Below are 18631 nucleotides of genomic sequence, written 5' to 3'. Positions count from 1 at the left end.
TGGGTTATAAGCGTCTTGATTTACATCCCGTGCAAGTAGGTGACTAAAAATTAATTTAAATCAAATAAATTAATTGAATAGATCAAATTCAAAATTTTAAACATTTAAATATTAAAATTTTAAAATAAATTAATTCAGTTTAATTTCAATTTTAAAATTTTTATTAAATTAAATCAAATTAATTAAAATAAAAAATAATCAATAAATTCATAAGTCAACTTATAAATGCAAGATAAATCTCTCATAATATTTAAAAATTTTAATTATTTTAATTAATTTGATTAATTTGATTTTTGACTGAATTAATTAATATTTTATCGATTGAATTTATTTGATTTTTATTTAAAAATTTGATTAGTACGATTAGTAGGAAAAAATTTTAATTCAATTCAGGTTCAATTAATCAATTCAATTAGAGTTGAGTATCCCGTTAAAACCGAATCAAATCGAATCGAATTAATTGAAACCAAACCGAATCGAATTTTTTTGAACTAACTAAATCGATAAAATATCGATTAGTTCGATGTAGGTCGAATTAATCGAAATAACTAAAATTTTAAATTTTATTAAAATTTTATCAAATAATTAAAATTTATAAATTATTTTTTAATTTTGATTCGATTTAACTGAATAAGAAATTTTAAAATCAAAACCAAATTAAATTAATCGATTTTTTAGAAAAAAATAATTAAAATTTTGAAATAATTAAGTCAAATTTTTTAAATTTGATCGATCAATCAATTTATTCAGATTAATTGAATTTTACTCTTCCCTAAATTTAATTTGATTTTAATCCATACTCAACCCAAATCCAAGGTGACTCGAAAATAATAAAAAGAAACGTATGTGTATTTCACTTAGCAAAGGAGATATAGTTCAGTTGGTAGAGCTATACTGTAATAGAGTTGTCATTGTGTGTGTTGAATGTCTAATTGTCTAGACTATAATAATAATATTTTTGTAATTGAATCGGAAGGTAGTTAATGATTTATAACAATAGGGGGAAAATTAGAGTATACAATCGAAAAACTCTATTAAGAATGAAGATGTATGTGTATAAACAATATCGTTCTAAATATGACATTTAAATTTCCAACATCAATAATTCATTATTTTTAATCATTTTTAAATTTCATTTTTTTCTAGGGTTATTTATACAGTGGAACACCCCTAATTAAAACAATGTCTTATTTTTAATTTAAAATACCTCTATATCAATTCCAAAATTATATCTCCGTGAAATATTTATTAATTTATATATTAAATTATGAACGAGATATTATTTTAATATTATTTAAAAGAAAGATACTTTTGTTTCATGCATAATTGAAGATATTTTTTATTTTTATTTACATTCATATAATATAATTTGGTTGGGTTTAGATTTAAAAAAAAAGCGAATCGACTTTATTCTCTTTTTTTTTTAAATAAAACGTTTAGTAATTTTCCACCCATCGGATCTGATCCAAACCGTACATTTTATGGAATCTGTCATAAGAATTTGAATTTTCCAAAAATAGCCCTATGATTTCGACAGGTGCCCTCATCGTCGAAACCGAGCGCATCTGAATCCCAGCCACCCGCGCGTGCGCACGTGAAGAGCACGTGATACGCTAGGCTATAAGTAGCGGCCGATGAGTCTCAAACCCCTCATCCGGAGCGATCTCTCTCTCTCACGATCCCTTCTTCCACAATCTCCGTCCTCGGGCACTCACCAGCGGAAGCATATCCCTCTCTTCTCCCTCGCCGCGTTGATTTTGGTGAGATATCGTCGCTCTGATTCCTTCTTCGCGTTCTAGATTTGCGCATTAAGCCCTAAGGCTGCTGGTTGTTCGTTTGAATTTGAAGCCCTAAGCCTTGCCCTGTGTGGTATTGTTTCGATCTGTCATTGTGCATCAGATTGGTGAGAGGAGATCGTGTTTGGCTGTCTCTGCAATTGGCTCTTCAAGCCTTTGATTCATGGTTCTCTAAATGGGTTGTGTTTTTGACATGCAACGAAGAGGATGTCTTCGATTGGTAGCTAGTTGTTTCCAACGACCTTTTTTTAGCATGAAATGATTCCAGCGAACTCCCCTCATTGGAATGCATAACCGAGTAGTTGTTCGGAGATGGAATTAGTTTCTGTTAGGGATGGAATTGGTAAACACGCTATTGATCTTTTGAGACAAGCCCTTGGGCTTCTCAATGCTCGTTTTAATTTCAAACGCTAAGTCTAACCCAGCGTAGGACTGTTCTCACGTTGCTTTGTTTTCTGATGATCATGAGTGCACGATGATTTGTTAGTTTGTTAATTTGTGACGGATTAGTGGCTGGAGAACTTGTCTTGTTTTCTCTGCAATTGGATCTTCAAGCCCCTGATTCAATTCTTGACAAGTAGGGTGGAACGGTTTACCTCTCAATGTTGTAGTTTTGACATGCAACTGAGAGGATGTTTCCAATTGTGGGTTGTGGAGCTCTATGGCGTGTTTTTTTAGCAGGAACTGAATTCCTGGAACTGACTTCAGTAGTTGTTCAGAGATGGAATTAGTTTCTGTTAGAATTGGAATTTGTAACTTCACCTTTAAATGTTATCAAAGATTCTGAATTGGTTAGATCTAGGACCTTCTATGTTTATATAAACGAATAGATATTAAGGATCATTAAGATTTTTGCTTGCAGCATATTCCTCTTTTTCTCTTTCATGGGTTATGTGGGATTTGCATCTTTAACGTCTTCTCTTCAAGATATGCACAACTGTGTAGTTTAAAGAAGTATATTTACACTGGCTCAACACTTAAGACTAGAATATTTACGTTCAAGCAGAGTGATAGTTCAGAAAAATGACTAAGATAGCTATATCTTTTCATTCACATGCTCATTTAAATGTGAGGATTATTTAATTTTTTTCTTAACTGGTATTTTTATGTAATTTGCAGAAAGTTTTTAAGAAGCTAGTTCAAACAAATAAACCTTCAAAAGTGCAAGGATAATTTGAGTGAAGATTTGTGCGTGACTGTATAGATACTGTAATTTAATAGGTTTTATCTGCATATGTATGAAATGGGTGTTTCTGGAAGGCCACTATTTGATCTTAATGAACTGCCAGAAGAAGAGGTAAATGTGGATGATTGTCCTATTGTTTATCAGCCCCAAAAATCTCTTCCGGTTGCCAATTTGAACAGCTCAACTCCTTTTCCATCGTCTGAAGGATGTCAAAGAATACAGAATAACCATTCTTTTACACATGCACCAACTGGTTCAGGTTTTCAACTTTTCAAAAAAGAAGTGTCAAAGAAACTAAAAGCATTTGAAAAATCAGGAGCTGAATCAAATACAGACCAAGCATCTGTGGCCTCAAGCTTTAAAGATGTTAGCAAAATTAGCAGACTGCTGTCAGGTAGTCAGGGTGGCCAGGAAGCTGAAAGAGAAGAAGGGGAGTGGTCTGACAGGGACGTCAATGAGGAAGATATTGCAAGCATTTCAAACAATAAGGAAGAGGATCTTGATGGTGACACTGCAGATAAGCAGATAATGAATGAAGAAAGTGAGTCTCTTGTTAAAGCTGATGAGAGCAGGCTTAACGATTCTAGTTTTCTGGGAATTACCACTAATGAAATTTGTGAATCAATAAGAGACCTGAATGAGAATCACACTGTCTTAGATAGCTATGGAAGTTGCAATTCTAGAGTGGATGCCCCTGTTGATGGATTTGGGGAATCTTCAATTGTAAAACTGAGAGAAGTTAGAGGAGTTGAAGCAAGTCATGCTCTGAGATTTGTAAATAATCCTGTTAAGAGGCCTAAAATTGATGAGCACAAGGAGGCAATGTTGGGTAAAAAGAGAACCAGACAAACTGTCTTCATAAATGTGGAGGATGCTAAGCAGGCTAGCCCAATGAAACCAACACCGAAGAGGCAGACTTCTTTTCCAGCACCAAATACCCGAATTGTTAAGGATTCATCTTGTACTAGCACTCCTGGGGGTGCTGAAAGACCAAATACTAAAAATCAAAATCACTCTGACATCATGAGCACTGAATGCAATTCAACCATGGAATCAGTTAACCCGAAAAGTGAACCAAATGGTGATGTAATTTCAGGAGGTATAGCTCGCCCAAAGAAGCTGAACCACAACGAGGAGTTTTCAGAAACATACCCTCCAGTTCTAAGGCAGGGCCCTTCCAAGCAATCTGTGGACACCAGACACTCCAAAAACTCTTCTGTTTCATCTAGGAAGCCTCCTATTCCTGGACTAGGCAACACTGATAGCAAATTGGTGTCCAAAAGGAATCCTTGTAACGACCCGACCTCTCATGCTTACTTGCAAGGCCGGATTCGTTACTTATGTACATGCATAAACTACAGCGGAAGGCTTACTAGGGTGACAAGAAACTGTCTAGAATAAAATTTTCCTTGAAATATGTAATTATTCCGTATTTAGGGGGTTGGAACCGACACGGCCGTGCTGCTTAGCACGGCCTGACCGTGTCAGGCTCTGGACGCACGGCACTTCCACGCCGAGAGGCTACCTGGCACGGCCGTGCTGTTCAGCACGGCCTGGCCGTGTCAGGCTCTGGACGCCGAAGGGCTGTCTGGCACGGCCGTGCTGCTTAGCACGGGCTGGCCGTGTCAGACTCTGGACGCCGACGACTCCAACCAATTCACAGCAATATATCAACCTGCTCTAAAATGCATCACAAATATACTACCATGGCTAAACATATATCTTGGCATAGCATGAGGTTCTATGGGAAATTATCATAGTCTAAAACATGTTCAGAAATTATAAACTTTTAACCACAAGTCAGATAAGATCGTAGTTCCAGTTCCTTTAACCCACACACATCCTTGCACTTTTGCATTGATCTTCCAGCCTCCATCAGTTCATCAATCTCTTTTTCCCTTACCTTTATCTGCAGTATAGGGAAAAATAGAATCTGTAAGCTAAAAGCTTAGTAAGAAACATTCTACCTCACTAAAACATGTACGATGCATATGTTTTGAAAACATGGTTCTTGAAATCATATATGAACAGGAACTACATGGCATGGCATCGCATAAAGCATAAAAGCTGAAAACTGAACATAAGCATGTATCATAAAACCAAACATAAACATGGATCATACTGATACCAATGATTGTGCTGAGTATACAATGTAGCATGAAAACTGAGGTCTGAGCTAAATTATCTAAACTTAGCTATTCTTGTGCCTATATTGTGTTCACCTAGCTGGTCTGTAAACATGAAAACCATATACATAGTAGGTGAAAATATTTATATCATGTTCTTGCTTTGGGCCCGGCACTGTACCGTGATATAAGCATGCTAAGGGCGACTGCGGGAGCCCCTCCCGGGATGACTGTGGGAATCCAACCCTTACTAGGTTATCTGAACCTAGGGACCGACTGCGGGAGTCCAGCCCGGGATGACTGTGGGAATCCAACCCGTTGGATCCAAGATCCTGTACAGTGCCTCATAAAATAAAATACATTTCCTTACTTGTTCGTATGTCTTGTTTTCATAAGGGTTATCTGAACCCGTGCTAGGTTGTCTGAACCTAGAGGCTACTATGGGAGCCTACCCAATGAACCGTAGTCCCCTATAACTGAAGTAAGACTACATATCATGTTTATAAATGCTTCTACTGCATTTCCTAACTGGCTGAAATGCCCTAAGGTGCTTAAAAGTGTCTAAGGCATTTTATCAAACACGTGGCGTGCGCTAAGGCACATCCCAATGTATGGATTCTTACATAGCATGTTATCTAACAATCGTAAAACATAAAACGAAGCCCTATACTGCAGGTGAGGAGTTTCTTACCTGTTTCGCTAAATTTCCTTACGATTTAACCGTCTAGGTTTTCCGGAAACAAGAGCCGTTCGACGATTTGCTTGCGTCGATGAGTTCCTCTCGCGGAGACGAGTGCTCTCGTACTGGAGTCTTCGTCGGAAGGTGTTCCGTTGGCCTTGGAGACAAGTCCTCTCCCTTGGTGTTCGGCGTGAAGAGAAGAGAGAGAGAGGGCGTCGGCGGTTGGGTGAGGAAGAGGAGGAGTTCTCGATTAAAAAAAATCCCTAACTTCTCACTTAAGTTGCCTATTTATATTAAGTGGTAAATAGGGCCCAACTCAACTATAAGTATATTCGAATCTCTTCTCTTTCAGCGGCCGCTGCTGGCACAACTGGTTTCCTCTATTCTGCTTAAGTCATAGGTCTCGGGTTCAATTCCCACGTAGACCACTTAAGCGACTTATTTCTTTTTGCTACTTCCGATACTCCAAAAATTCCATAAAAATATGCATAAATTCCAGAAAATTCATATCATATTTCTAGAATTAAATTGAGAATTTTCGGGCGTTACAATCCCCCATACCTTATAAAAAGTTCGTCCTCGAACTTAGAATAACTCTGGGTACTTCTGTCTCATACTGGCCTCTGTTTCCCACGTTGCCTCTTGTGCTGTGTGATTTTGCCATATAACTTTAACTAGAGGTACTTCCTTGTTCCGCAACTTCTTAACTGCTCGGTCTATTATCTGAATAGGCCGACTGTCATAACTGAGATCGTCACGGACCTGTACCGACTGGGGCTCAATCACCTGGGTGGCATCTGGGACATGCTTCTTCAGCATTGAGACATGAAATACTGGATGGATGGCTGCCATATCCTGAGGTAGCTCTAACTCATATGCTACCTTGCCAATCCTCCTCGTGATAAGGTATGGTCCCACATATCTGGGACTCAGCTTGCCCTTTTTCCCAAACCTCATGACTCCCTTCATAGGAGCTACTCGGAGAAAAACTGTATCTCCAACTGAAAATTCCAAGGGTCTGCGCCGCGTATCAGCATAGCTTTTCTGGCGGCTCTGAGCTGTCTCTATCCTCTGGCGGATCTGCTGTATGGCTGCTGTAGTATCTGTAACTAGATCTGTCTGAAGTTCTAGTTCTTTCTGCTCACTACTCTCATACCAACAGATTGGAGATCTGCACCTCCGCCCATAAAGAGCCTCATAAGGAGCCATACCAATAGTGGCCTGATAACTGTTGTTGTATGCAAATTCTGCTAGACATAAATATTTGCACCAACTTCCCTTGAAATCTAGGGCACATGCTCGGAGCATATCTTCGAGTACCTGATTTACTCGCTCCGTTTGTCCATCTGTCTGAGGATGGAAAGCTGTACTGAACTTCAACTGAGTGCCCATAGCTGACTGTACACACTTCCAGAAGTGTGACGTGAATCTGCTGTCCCTGTCTGAGATAATGGATCGTGGGACTCCATGCAGCCTGACGATCTCCTTGATATACAACTGAGCTAGCTGCTCCATGGAATAGGATATCCTGATAGCTAGAAAGTGGGCTGACTTAGTCAGTCTGTCGACTATTACCCAGATAGCATCATAACCGTTCGTAGTTCTGGGTAGTCCCACTATGAAGTCCATGGAAATATCCTCCCACTTCCATTCTGGGATCTGTATGGGCTGCAAGACTCCTCCTGGCCTCTGATGTTCTGCCTTAACCCTCTGACAGGTTAGGCAGGTACTGACATATCGGGCGATGTCTCTTTTCATTCCTGACCACCAAAACTGTTTCTTCATGTCTTGATACATTTTGGTGGAACCTGGGTGCATCGCATAGGGAGTCTTGTGAGCCTCATCTAAGATCCTCCTGCGTAGTTCCTCCTGCGCCGGAACACATATTCGGTCACCGAAGTACACTGTCCCCCTATCTGACACCCTGAACTCTCCACTTTCTGATTCTGCTATCCTTTGCTTGATGTTCTGAATTTCAGGATCCTGTTCCTGAGCTGACTGAATGTCACCAAGCAAGGTTGACTCTAGCGTCATTGTGGAGAGGTGCCCAACTATGAGTTCCAGACCAAAGTCTGAAATCTCTTTCTGTAGGGGTGGTGACATGGCTGCTAAAGACAGTAAGGTGGCACTGGATTTCCTGCTGAGTGCATCTGCCACCTTATTTGCCTTTCCTGGATGGTAGAGGATATCAACATCATAATCCTTGACCAGTTCGAGCCATCTACGCTGTCGCATATTCAGATCCTTTTGAGTGAAGAAATACTTCAGACTCTGATGATCTGTATACACTCTACACTGAGCGCCATATAAGTAATGTCTCCAAATCTTAAGGGCGAAGACGACTGCTGCAAGCTCAAGGTCATGAGTAGGGTAGTTCTTCTCATAATCCTTGAGTTGTCTGGAGGCATAGGCAATTACCTTACCATTTTGCATCAGTACAGCTCCTAATCCCAATTTGGAAGCATCACTGTAAATATCATAGCTGCCTGTATCATCTGGTAGAGACAGGATGGGGGCACTGGTCAATCTTCTTTTTAGCTCCATAAAACTGTTCTCACAGTCCTCTGTCCACTGAAATTTCTTATTCTTCCTGGTGAGAGCTGTCAGTGGGGAGGCTATCCTGGAGAAATCCTCTACAAACTTCCTGTAGTAACCTGCTAATCCCAGAAAACTTCTGATTTCACTGGCATTCTTGGGTCTTTTCCAGTTCATCACAGTTTCTATCTTACTGGGATCTACCATAACACCATCCTTGGAGATGATGTGACCTAGGAATGACACCTGATCAAGCCAAAATTCGCATTTAGTGAACTTGGCATACAGCTGGTTTTGCTGAAGGGTCTGCAGTACTGTACTCAGGTGTTCTACATGCTCTTCCTGAGTTCTTGAATAGATAAGAATGTCATCAATGAATACAATGACAAACTTATCTATATAGTCTCTGAAGACTCTGTTCATGAGGTCCATAAAAATAGCAGGTGCATTGGTCACGCCAAAGGGCATGACTACGAACTCGTAATGCCCGTATCTTGTTCTGAAGGCCGTCTTGGGTATATCACTTTCCTTGACCTTTACTTGATGATACCCCGACCTGAGGTCTATTTTAGAGAACACTGCTGCTCCCTTTAACTGATCAAACAGGTCATCAATTCTGGGAAGAGGATACCTATTCTTGATTGTGACCTGGTTGAGTGCTCTGTAGTCTATGCATAGGCGCATGCTCCCGTCTTTCTTTTTCACGAACAATACTGGTGCTCCCCATGGTGAATGACTAGGGCGTATGAAACCCTTGTCTAGAAGCTCCTGGAGTTGTTCATGAAGTTCCTTGAGTTCAGCCGGAGCCATGCGGTAGGGCGCCTTAGAGATAGGATTTGTGCCGGGGATGAGCTCTATCTCAAATTCAATCTCCCTGTCTGGTGCCAAGCCTGGTAACTCATCAGGGAAGACTGCTGGGTAGTCACATACGACTCGGACCTCTGATAGCTGTCGGCCCTTGTCCTGACTGGTGTTGACTACATTTGCTAAAAACCCCATGCATCCTGAATCCAGTAGTTGCTGAGCTTTCAGAGCCGAGAGAAATCTCTTGGCTTTTCTCTTTGGTTCTCCGATGTACTCAAACTGAATTCCTGTTTCTGGTTGGAATATGACTTTCTGTTTACGGCACTCGATGGAAGCGCCGTACCTGGTCAGAAAATCCATTCCAAGTATGACGTCGTAGCCAGTCATATCCAGTAATATTAGATCACCGTAGAGCTCTCTATCTGCTATACTGACTGGCACTGCTCTGAGCCTGTGGGTGGATGCCATGTTTTCTCCTGAGGGCAGTGTTGTCAGAAACTGACCACTGAGTGCCTCTGGAGGTATAGCTAGCTTTTCAGCAAATGACTTAGACACATATGAGTGTGTTGCCCCTGTATCAAACAAGACAATTGCATTTTGCTCGAATATACATAACTGACCTGTGACAACCGTCGAGGCATTCGCCACATCCTCTCTGGTGAGTGAGAAGGTCCTGGCGTTGGTCATGCTGGAAGGGGCTTCTAGTCTGCCCTGGCTGAGGAGAGGACCCTCTAGTGTAGCCTGCATCTGATGTAGCTGAGCTGGTCTGTCCCCGTACTGTGTCAACTGAGGTGTGGGGAGGCCGGTCTTCTTCGGGCAGTTCCTAGCCATGTGCCCTTCCTGGCCACACTCATAACATGCTCTGCTGCCCTTGCGACAAGCTCCAGGGTGGAACCTCCCACATGTAGGGCATTGGGGGTAGGTACGCTTCTTATCAGCTGGCCCACCTTTCTGGTCACTCCCTTGCTTACGCTTGTTGCCAGAGCTCCCCTTTTTGTCATAGCCCTGGTGCTTCTGAGTACCTGAGCTTCCTTGTCCCTTGGATTCTGAGAAGGTCTGTCTCTGATGCTTGATGTTGTTCTGGTAGTGCTCGGTAATCAGAGCACTACTAACTAGCTCTTCAGTAGTCTGAGGCCTGTGAACACCCCCAGCCACATTCATAGCTATCTCTGGTCTCAACATCTTCAGCATCAGTCTGATTCTCTCCTTCTCTGAGCTGACTAACTCTGGACACAGACGAGCCAGCCTGTTGAACTTCTGCACGGCCTCCTCTACTGATAGGCTGCCCTGACGAAATTCAGTGAACTCGTCGTAGTGTCGGTTTGTTACTCGTGTATGAAAGAATTCTTCGTAGAATTCCTTCTCGAAGTCAGCCCAAGTCATCTGGTTTATAGGGCGCTTCGTCTTGATCCGCTCCCACCACATGCGTGCATCTCCCATCAGGCAGAAGGAGGCACACTTTACTTTCTCATGTTCTGGCCAGTCCAGAAGTTCCATGGTACTCTCCAGTGTTTTGAACCATGCTTGAGCATCCCATGGTTCCCTAGTGCCTGAGAAGTTCTCTGGCTTGATGCGTTGCCACTGGATTAGATATGCCTCTCTTCTAGGGTCTGAGGCCGTGATCGCTGGTGCAGTAGCCTGAACTGTGGGACTTCTGTGACTACTGGTGTGGCCACGCTAGGTCCTGGAGTAACTGTGGGAGTAGTCTGTTGGTTAGCCCTGAGCATGGCTATTTCTTGCTGCTGTTCAGCAAGTTGTTTCTGCATCTGAACCACCAGTGCTGCAAGGTCTGGGGGAGGCACTGAACTGCCTGCCTCTGTCTGTGGCTCAGTAGCTTGTGCCCTCTTGGCTGGGCGTCCTCGTACCATTTTTCTGTTAAATGGATAGAGAACATACATGACTAACATGGTCCTAACTAATATCATGTTAGGGGTATCATACATGAATCATGGCATAAAGCATATCCTAATCTTGCACATGCTTGCATTAACTTCTAACATGAAAAGAAGAACATGGGAGCAAGTAACATATAAGGAACATAAATGCTAAAGCATAAGAAAAGTGAGAGATGTTCTTACTTGGAAGCTGCAGATCAATGCTGATGTGTGTGAAGGAGTTATGGAACTTTGCTCTGATACCATCTGTAACGACCCGACCTCTCATGCTTACTTGCAAGGCCGGATTCGTTACTTATGTACATGCATAAACTACAGCGGAAGGCTTACTAGGGTGACAAGAAACTGTCTAGAATAAAATTTTCCTTGAAATCTAAATTATTCCGTATTTAGGGGTTGGAACCGACACGGCCGTGCTGCTTAGCACGGCCTGGCCCGTGTCAGGCTCTGGACGCACGGCACTTCCACGCCGAGAGACTACCTGGCACGGCCGTGCTGTTAGCACGGCCTGGCCGTGTCCGTCTCTGGACGCCGAAGGGCTGTCTGGCACGGCCGTGCTGTTTTAGCACGGGCCTGGCCGTGTCAGACTCTGGACGCCGACGGTGTCCAACCAATTCACAGCAATATATCAAACCTGCTCTAACATACATCACAAATATACTACTATGGCTAAACATAAATCTTGGCATAGCATGAAGGTTCTATAAGAAATTATCATAGTCTAAAACATGTTCAGAAATTCATAAAACTTTTAACCACAAAGGTCAAATTAGATCGTAGTTCCAGTTCCTTTAACCCACACACATCCTTGCACTTTTGCATTGATCTTCCAGCCTCCATCAGTTCATCAATCTCTTTTTCCCTTACCTTTATCTGCAGTATAGGGAAAAATAGAATCTGTAAGCTAAAAGCTTAGTAAGAAACATTCTACCTCACTAAAACATGTACGATGCATATGTTTGAAAACATGGTTCTTGAAATCATATATGAACAGGAACTACATGGCATGGCATCGCATAAAGCATAAAGCTGAAAACTGAACATAAGCATGTATCATAAAACCAAACATAAACATGGATCATACTATACTGATTGTGCTGAGAATACAATATAGCATGAAAACTGAGGTCTGAGCTAAATTATCTAAACTTAGCTATTCTTGTGCCTATATTGTGTTCACCTAGCTGGTCTGTAAACCTGAAACCATATACATAGTAGGTGAAATTATTTATATCATGATCTTGCTTTGGGCCCGGCACTGTACCGTGATATAAGCATGCTATGGGCGACTGCGGGAGCCCCTCCCGGGATGACTGAGGGAATCCAACCCTTACTAGGTTATCTGAACCTAGGGACCGACTGCGGGAGTCCAGCCCGGGATGACTGCGGGAATCCAACCCGTTGGATCAAAGATCCTGTACAGTGCCTCATAAAATAAATATATTCTTTACTTGTTCGTATGTCTTGTTTTCATAAGGGTTATCTGAACCCGTGCTAGGTTGTCTGAACCTAGAGGCTACTATGGGAGCCTACCCAATGAACCGTAGTCCCCTATAACTGAAGTAAGACTACGTAGCATGTGAAATGCCTAAGGTGCTTAAAAGTGTCTAAGGCATTTTATCAAACACGTGGCGTGCGCTAAGGCACATCCCAATACATGGATTCTTACATAGCATGTTATCTAACAATCGTAAAACATAAAACGAAGCCCTATACTGCAGGTGAGGAGTTTCTTACCTGTTTCGCTAAATTTCCTTACGATTTAACCTCTAGATTTTCCGGAAACGAGAGTCCGTTCGACGATTTGCTTGCGTCGATGAGTTCCTCTCGCGGAGACGAGTGCTCTCGTACTGGAGTCTTCGTCGGAAGGTGTCCCGTTGGCCTTGGAGTCTCCCTTGGTGTTCGGCGTGAAGAGGAGGGAGAGAGAGGCCGGCGGTTGGGAGAGGAAGAGGAGAAATTCTCGATTAAAAATAATCCCTAATTCTCACTTAAGTTGCCTATTTATATTAAGTGGTAAATAGGTCCCAACTCGACTATAAATATATTCGGATCTCTTCTCTTTCAGCGGCCGCTGCTGGCACAACTGGTTCCCTCTATTCTGCTTAAGTCATAGGTCTCGGGTTCAATTCCCCGCAGACCACTTAAGCGACTTATTTCTTTTTGCTACTTCCGATACTCCAAAAATTCCATAAAAATATGCATAAATTCCAGAAAATTCATATCATATTTCTAGAATTAAATTGAGAATTTTCGGGCGTTACAGAGAGGTAAGCACATTGCAATTTATTCTAGAGATGGCCATGTTTGTTTAGTTTCTCTCTGTATATATCAATGTGGGCCCAATCAATTCAGAGATCAAATGACTATAATTAATTTTAGAGATGCTGCTTCAAAGATACATCTTTTGCACGACTTGTTAAATAAAATTTTAATCATATCCTGACTTCGTACATGACTGCATCTTCCAAGGTGATCCATAGGTGAATCTTTGTTAGGCTAGACTAAGTTGGTGACAACATAGCATGCAAAATAAACATGGTGTTCCTCGGAGCCACAATAAGCATACTTGTTGATCTAGTGTCATACTACTAGTGGTTTTTCTGGTCTTTGAAATTTAACCTTAACTGTGGAGAGCTGTGAATACTTGTGTTGATTCTAGCTAAACTATATTTACATTTGATCTAGAAGGTCATTGCTTAATCAAAGATTGAAGTGGAATGTCAAGTTGTTACATATACACATCAAAGTTAATCAGAACATTCTGGTTTTGCAAAAATCCAATGTCACATTTTTTCTGGTTGTCTGATTGAAAGTAGCACTTGACTGCTTTTCCTCCTCATTGCTTAATTGTGTGATTGCTGTACTCTCATGGATGCTTACAAGAATTTTATGGTGATTCTTGCTATAGACCCAAGTTGATCATGGTTGGCTCTGTTACCTGGATAACAGAATTGGATCGACTTTCTCTGGGTACAGAACTTGCCTGGAAGATAATGTGCCTGTTTATGCAGGTCAAGCTAGTATGTAACCTTGGAGTATATGTTCTACCAAGGAACAATACTTGCTACTACAGTGTCTGGCTGAGTAATTATTCTTCCGTCCAGAGAATGTTGACTGGTACAAGTAATAACTCAAAAATATTCATTAGCTTTGTTTTCCATTCTTGCTGTTATTGGATGAGACGTCTGTTCATTTCATTGCATTTTCTCCTTGTTTAGAGTGTTGGCAAGTTAAGAAGTAATGCATACTAAAATAGCATTGCAGATAGAGATGAAAAGCTGCCTCTTGTGCGATTTCTATTTTCTGGTGGTAGACAACAAAAATATTGCTTGCAAGTAATTTCGTACAGCCCCAATAGATGATAAAACTTATGTATAACCCAAATTTAGGATAAAATAAGAGGAGATTAAGATGATATGGACATCTTCAGGGACAATAGCTTAATACAATAAAAGAGGAGATTAAGATATATGGACATCTTTAGGAGCAGTAGTTTAATGCAATAAAAGAGCTGAAATTTTTGTTTATTTTTGGATCGAGTTATATGAAATTATATTTTATCTGCTGTTGAGTCCATCTTGATTATACTGTATCAACATGATAAGGTTAGTGTTCTATCATGCAAAATTTCTCCAATAATGCTATTTTTTATGTTCAATTCAGGGTGGTATGATGCCATTGTTCTTCCAGTTCATGAATGCAAGTGGAACTTTAAGGAAGGTGACATTGCAGTTTTGGCATATCCACAACCTGGTGGAGGTTTGATTTAATCTTTATGCTGTTCCTCTTTTAGCAGTAGATTGACATGCATGGATGAGTGATCTACTTGTCAATTTTGAATTTCTAAATTGGAAACACTCATTATGTCGAGTATGGTGGTTTATAATAATTCTTACCCTAGTTACTTTTGGTCTTGGAAAGCAGGCAAGTCTGGTAGGAGAAATAATTATGATACAAATGATGATGATACTGAACATGAGGCTACTGGTCGTGTTGTTGGTACGGTAAGGCGACATATTCCTAGTGACACACGTTATCTGCCCGGAGCCATTTTTCATTTCTATGCTGGTGACTTGTATGGTTCTTGTAGGTAATAACCATCTTTAGATATTTCAAAGTTTATCTTCACTATATATACATACACACGTAGACTATCCATTTTTACATGTTTTAGTTTGAAATTGATGTACAATTATATATGTTTGTTCCTCTTTAGAAATTCTTCCTTGCCTTGAAATATGCCAACTGCAGTATTTTGATGCTGCAGCACGTCCAATGATCATATCCTTAGGAAGCTTGAACCAAAGAGCACATGGTACCTGACCACCCTTGGTTCCCTTGCCACTACTCAGCGTGAATACATAGCACTGCATGCTTTTCGCCATCTTAACGGCCAGGTGACATATCCTACCTCACATAGAATTTTTTTTTCTTCTGAATGTGTTGCTAATGTAACCAAGTTATACAGATGCAATCTGCAATATTGAAGCCTAGTCCAGAACATTTTCCCAAGTATGAAGACCTGCCACCTGCTATGTCCGACTGTTTTACTCAAAATTTTGTAGATTATCTGCGTAGGACGTTCAATCCTCCACAGTTGGCTGCAATTCAGTGGGCTGCTATGCACACTGCTTCTGGTACTAATAATAGAGGGACTAAGAGACAAGACCCTTGGCCCTTTACACTTGTTCAAGGTCCGCCAGGGACTGGAAAAACACATACGGTTTGGGGGATGCTTAATGTGATTCATCTTGTTCAGTACCAACATTACTATACTGCACTTCTCAAGAAACTTGCCCCAGAAAGTTATAAGCAAACAACTGAGGTTAATTTGGTGAATGCCAGTAGTGGATCAATTGATGAAGTCTTGCAGAATATGGACCAAAGTCTTTTAAGAACTCTTCCAAAACTTTGTCCAAAGCCAAGAATGCTAGTGTGCGCTCCTTCAAATGCTGCTACAGATGAATTGTTAGCACGGGTTCTTGATCGTGGCTTCATTGATGGGGAGATGAAAGTTTATCGACCTGATGTAGCTCGTGTTGGAGTAGATTCACAGACCCGAGCTTCCCAAGCTGTTTCGGTCGAGCGAAGAACTGAACAACTACTGCAGAAGGGTCGCGATGAAGTACTTAAATGGTTGCATGACTTGAAACGCCGTGAAGCTGACCTGTCACAGCAAATATCTCACCTGCAGAGAGACCTCATCATTGCTGCTGCTGCTGGTATGTCACAAGGATCTGTAGGTGTTGATCCTGATGTTCTTGCTGCCAGAGATCAAAACCGTGATTTATCACTCCAGCATCTTGCTGCGGCTTTAGAGAGCAGGGACAAGGTTCTTGTTGAGATATCACGGTTGGTTATACTGGAAAGCAAGTTCCGTTCTGGAACTACTTTTAATATGGAAGATGCTCGAGCCAACCTTGAAGCAAGCTTTGCTAATGAAGCTGAGATTGTTTTTACCACTGTGTCGAGCAGTGGCCGGAAGATATTCTCTCGTCTCACCCATGGATTTGATATGGTGGTAATTGACGAGGCTGCTCAGGCAAGTGAAGTTGCAGTCCTCCCACCGCTATCACTTGGTGCTGCAAGATGTGTTTTGGTAGGCGATCCACAGCAACTTCCTGCAACTGTTATTAGTAAAGCTGCAGGAACTTTACTTTATAGCAGAAGTCTTTTTGAGAGATTTCAGCAAGCTGGATGCCCGACTCTGTTGTTATCAGTGCAGTATAGGATGCATCCTCAAATCCGTGATTTCCCATCAAGATATTTCTATCAAGGACGGCTGACTGACAGTGAGAGCATTGCCAATTTAGATGATGAAGTTTACTACAGAGATTCTCTTTTACACCCCTATGCATTCTTTGATATTACACATGGAAGAGAGTCTCATAGGGGCGGATCTGTCTCTTACCAGAATGTTCATGAAGCCCAATTTTCTTTGAGACTGTATGAACATCTACAGAAGTTTGTCAAATCAAATGGTGGGAAAAAGTTATCTGTTGGCATAATTACACCTTATAAATTACAGTTGAAATGTCTCCAACGTGAATTTGATGATGTTCTTAAGTCTGAAGAAGGCAAGGACATATACATCAACACAGTTGATGCATTTCAGGGTCAGGAGCGCGATGTAATTATAATGTCATGTGTGCGTGCATCAAATCATGGAGTGGGATTTGTTGCTGATATCCGTCGCATGAATGTTGCCCTTACTCGGGCTAGGAGGGCCTTATGGGTAAGCTGCTTTCTTAACTAATAATACCATTTTACTTTGATGTACTTAGTATATCTTGAGTTCCTGAAGTATCATTATTGATTATTATTATTATTATTATAGGTGGTTGGCAATGCTAATGCTCTCATGCAGTCTGAAGACTGGGCTGCGCTGGTTGCTGATGCTAAATCAAGAAAATGTTTCATTGCCATGGAAAGCATCCCAAAGGAATTCTTGCTGCTCAAAGGATCTTCTATGGCTCCTGCAATGCTGGCATTGAATAGCACGAGGAGTTCAAGAAGTAATGGTCAAAGAAAATGGCATTTGGATGCGCTACCAGAATCCAAGTCTGGAACACAGTCTGAAGATGAAGATAAATCCGACCACTTCCCATCTAGAAATGGAAGCTATAGAAATTTAAAGATGAACGAGAGGTTTCATTAGATGATATCGGGCATTCAGTTGGAAAGTCTAAAAATGCTTTTCAGTATGGCATGATCAGGAGGCAATGCTTCTGGAGCTTTTAAAAGCAGACCTTGTAAAAGCATTGCCTCATCGCAGGAGCATGATCAGGAGGCAATGCTTTTGGTCAGGGCAAGCCAGGGAATTTTGGTCTCACAGGGAAAACACTTTTGGTCATTGCTTGCCAATCATTTGGGTGGATAAACATGTGATATATCATTTGAAGAATGGCCATCAAAACCTGGCTACCTGGGGCGGATGACAATGGCTATCCATCTTCTTTTGTGCCGATGTCGAATGTGGCATTCTGCACAAAGCCTGGAGGCCAAGCACCGTCATTTGTGCAGATTGATCTCCATGTAAGTTTTGCTAAGCCAAACGTATTTTGGAAGAATCTTGCACTAACAGCAGACCTTGTTCCAACTGCCAGCTGACCAAGGCAATGATGTGAATAATGGGAGGGGTTGCACGGCTGGTCCAGTTATATCTTATTGGTCTCAGGTGATCATCAGGTAAATAACAGCAGTCATTACACAGTGCAGTCAGAACTTCATATTCACTGTTCAGTATAATGCTTTAGGTTGTTTAAGAAGTGCTTTATTCCATTAGTCAAATTCCCTGTTAAGCATTCAGTTTGATAGCTCGATCTCATTCACAAAATCCCTTTCCAGAGTCAAACGAACACAAGTGTGAGCAATTGATCATGTAAAATATCACAAAACATTCAGGATATTGACTGCCAATAAAGTCAGCAAAAAAGGACAGAGGACAACAACTTCTATACCTATCCACATTCTTTTGTTTAGGCAATGAAAAGCCTGCACCTCTCCCAACTTAAACTTGTAGCCCCAAAGCCCGGCAATGAACTAGAAATCACCATCACCTTCCAAATGCTGCTGCATGCCATGAACTTTCTCATATTCCCTTTGTTTCT

The 18631-nt window shown here is 41.2% G+C and overlaps 1 protein-coding gene across 1 annotated transcript; it reads left to right on the top strand.

Moving 5' to 3' along the window:
- Positions 1-1670: 1670 nt before the first annotated feature.
- LOC141846548 (uncharacterized) lies at positions 1671-17762 on the top strand. The gene is made up of 10 exons (XM_074734587.1): positions 1671-1760; positions 2916-4359; positions 5837-6013; positions 7767-7804; positions 7879-7965; positions 14572-14780; positions 14946-15111; positions 15289-15418; positions 15490-17256; positions 17359-17762. Exons 2-10 carry the CDS (start codon positions 3031-3033, stop codon positions 17677-17679), a joined length of 4224 nt encoding a protein of 1407 aa, XP_074590688.1. The 5' UTR covers positions 1671-1760; positions 2916-3030; the 3' UTR covers positions 17680-17762.
- The last annotated feature ends 869 nt before the right edge of the window (positions 17763-18631 follow it).

Source organism: Curcuma longa, chromosome 15 (assembly GCF_044706935.1).
Source record: "Curcuma longa cultivar G26 ecotype Majalengka, Jawa Barat chromosome 15, ITB_CL_G26_1.1, whole genome shotgun sequence".
In the NCBI taxonomy this organism is placed as follows: domain Eukaryota; kingdom Viridiplantae; phylum Streptophyta; class Magnoliopsida; order Zingiberales; family Zingiberaceae; genus Curcuma; species Curcuma longa.
Note: the sequence above shows the minus strand (reverse complement) of the source record. Positions and strands in the feature narration are given on the sequence as shown.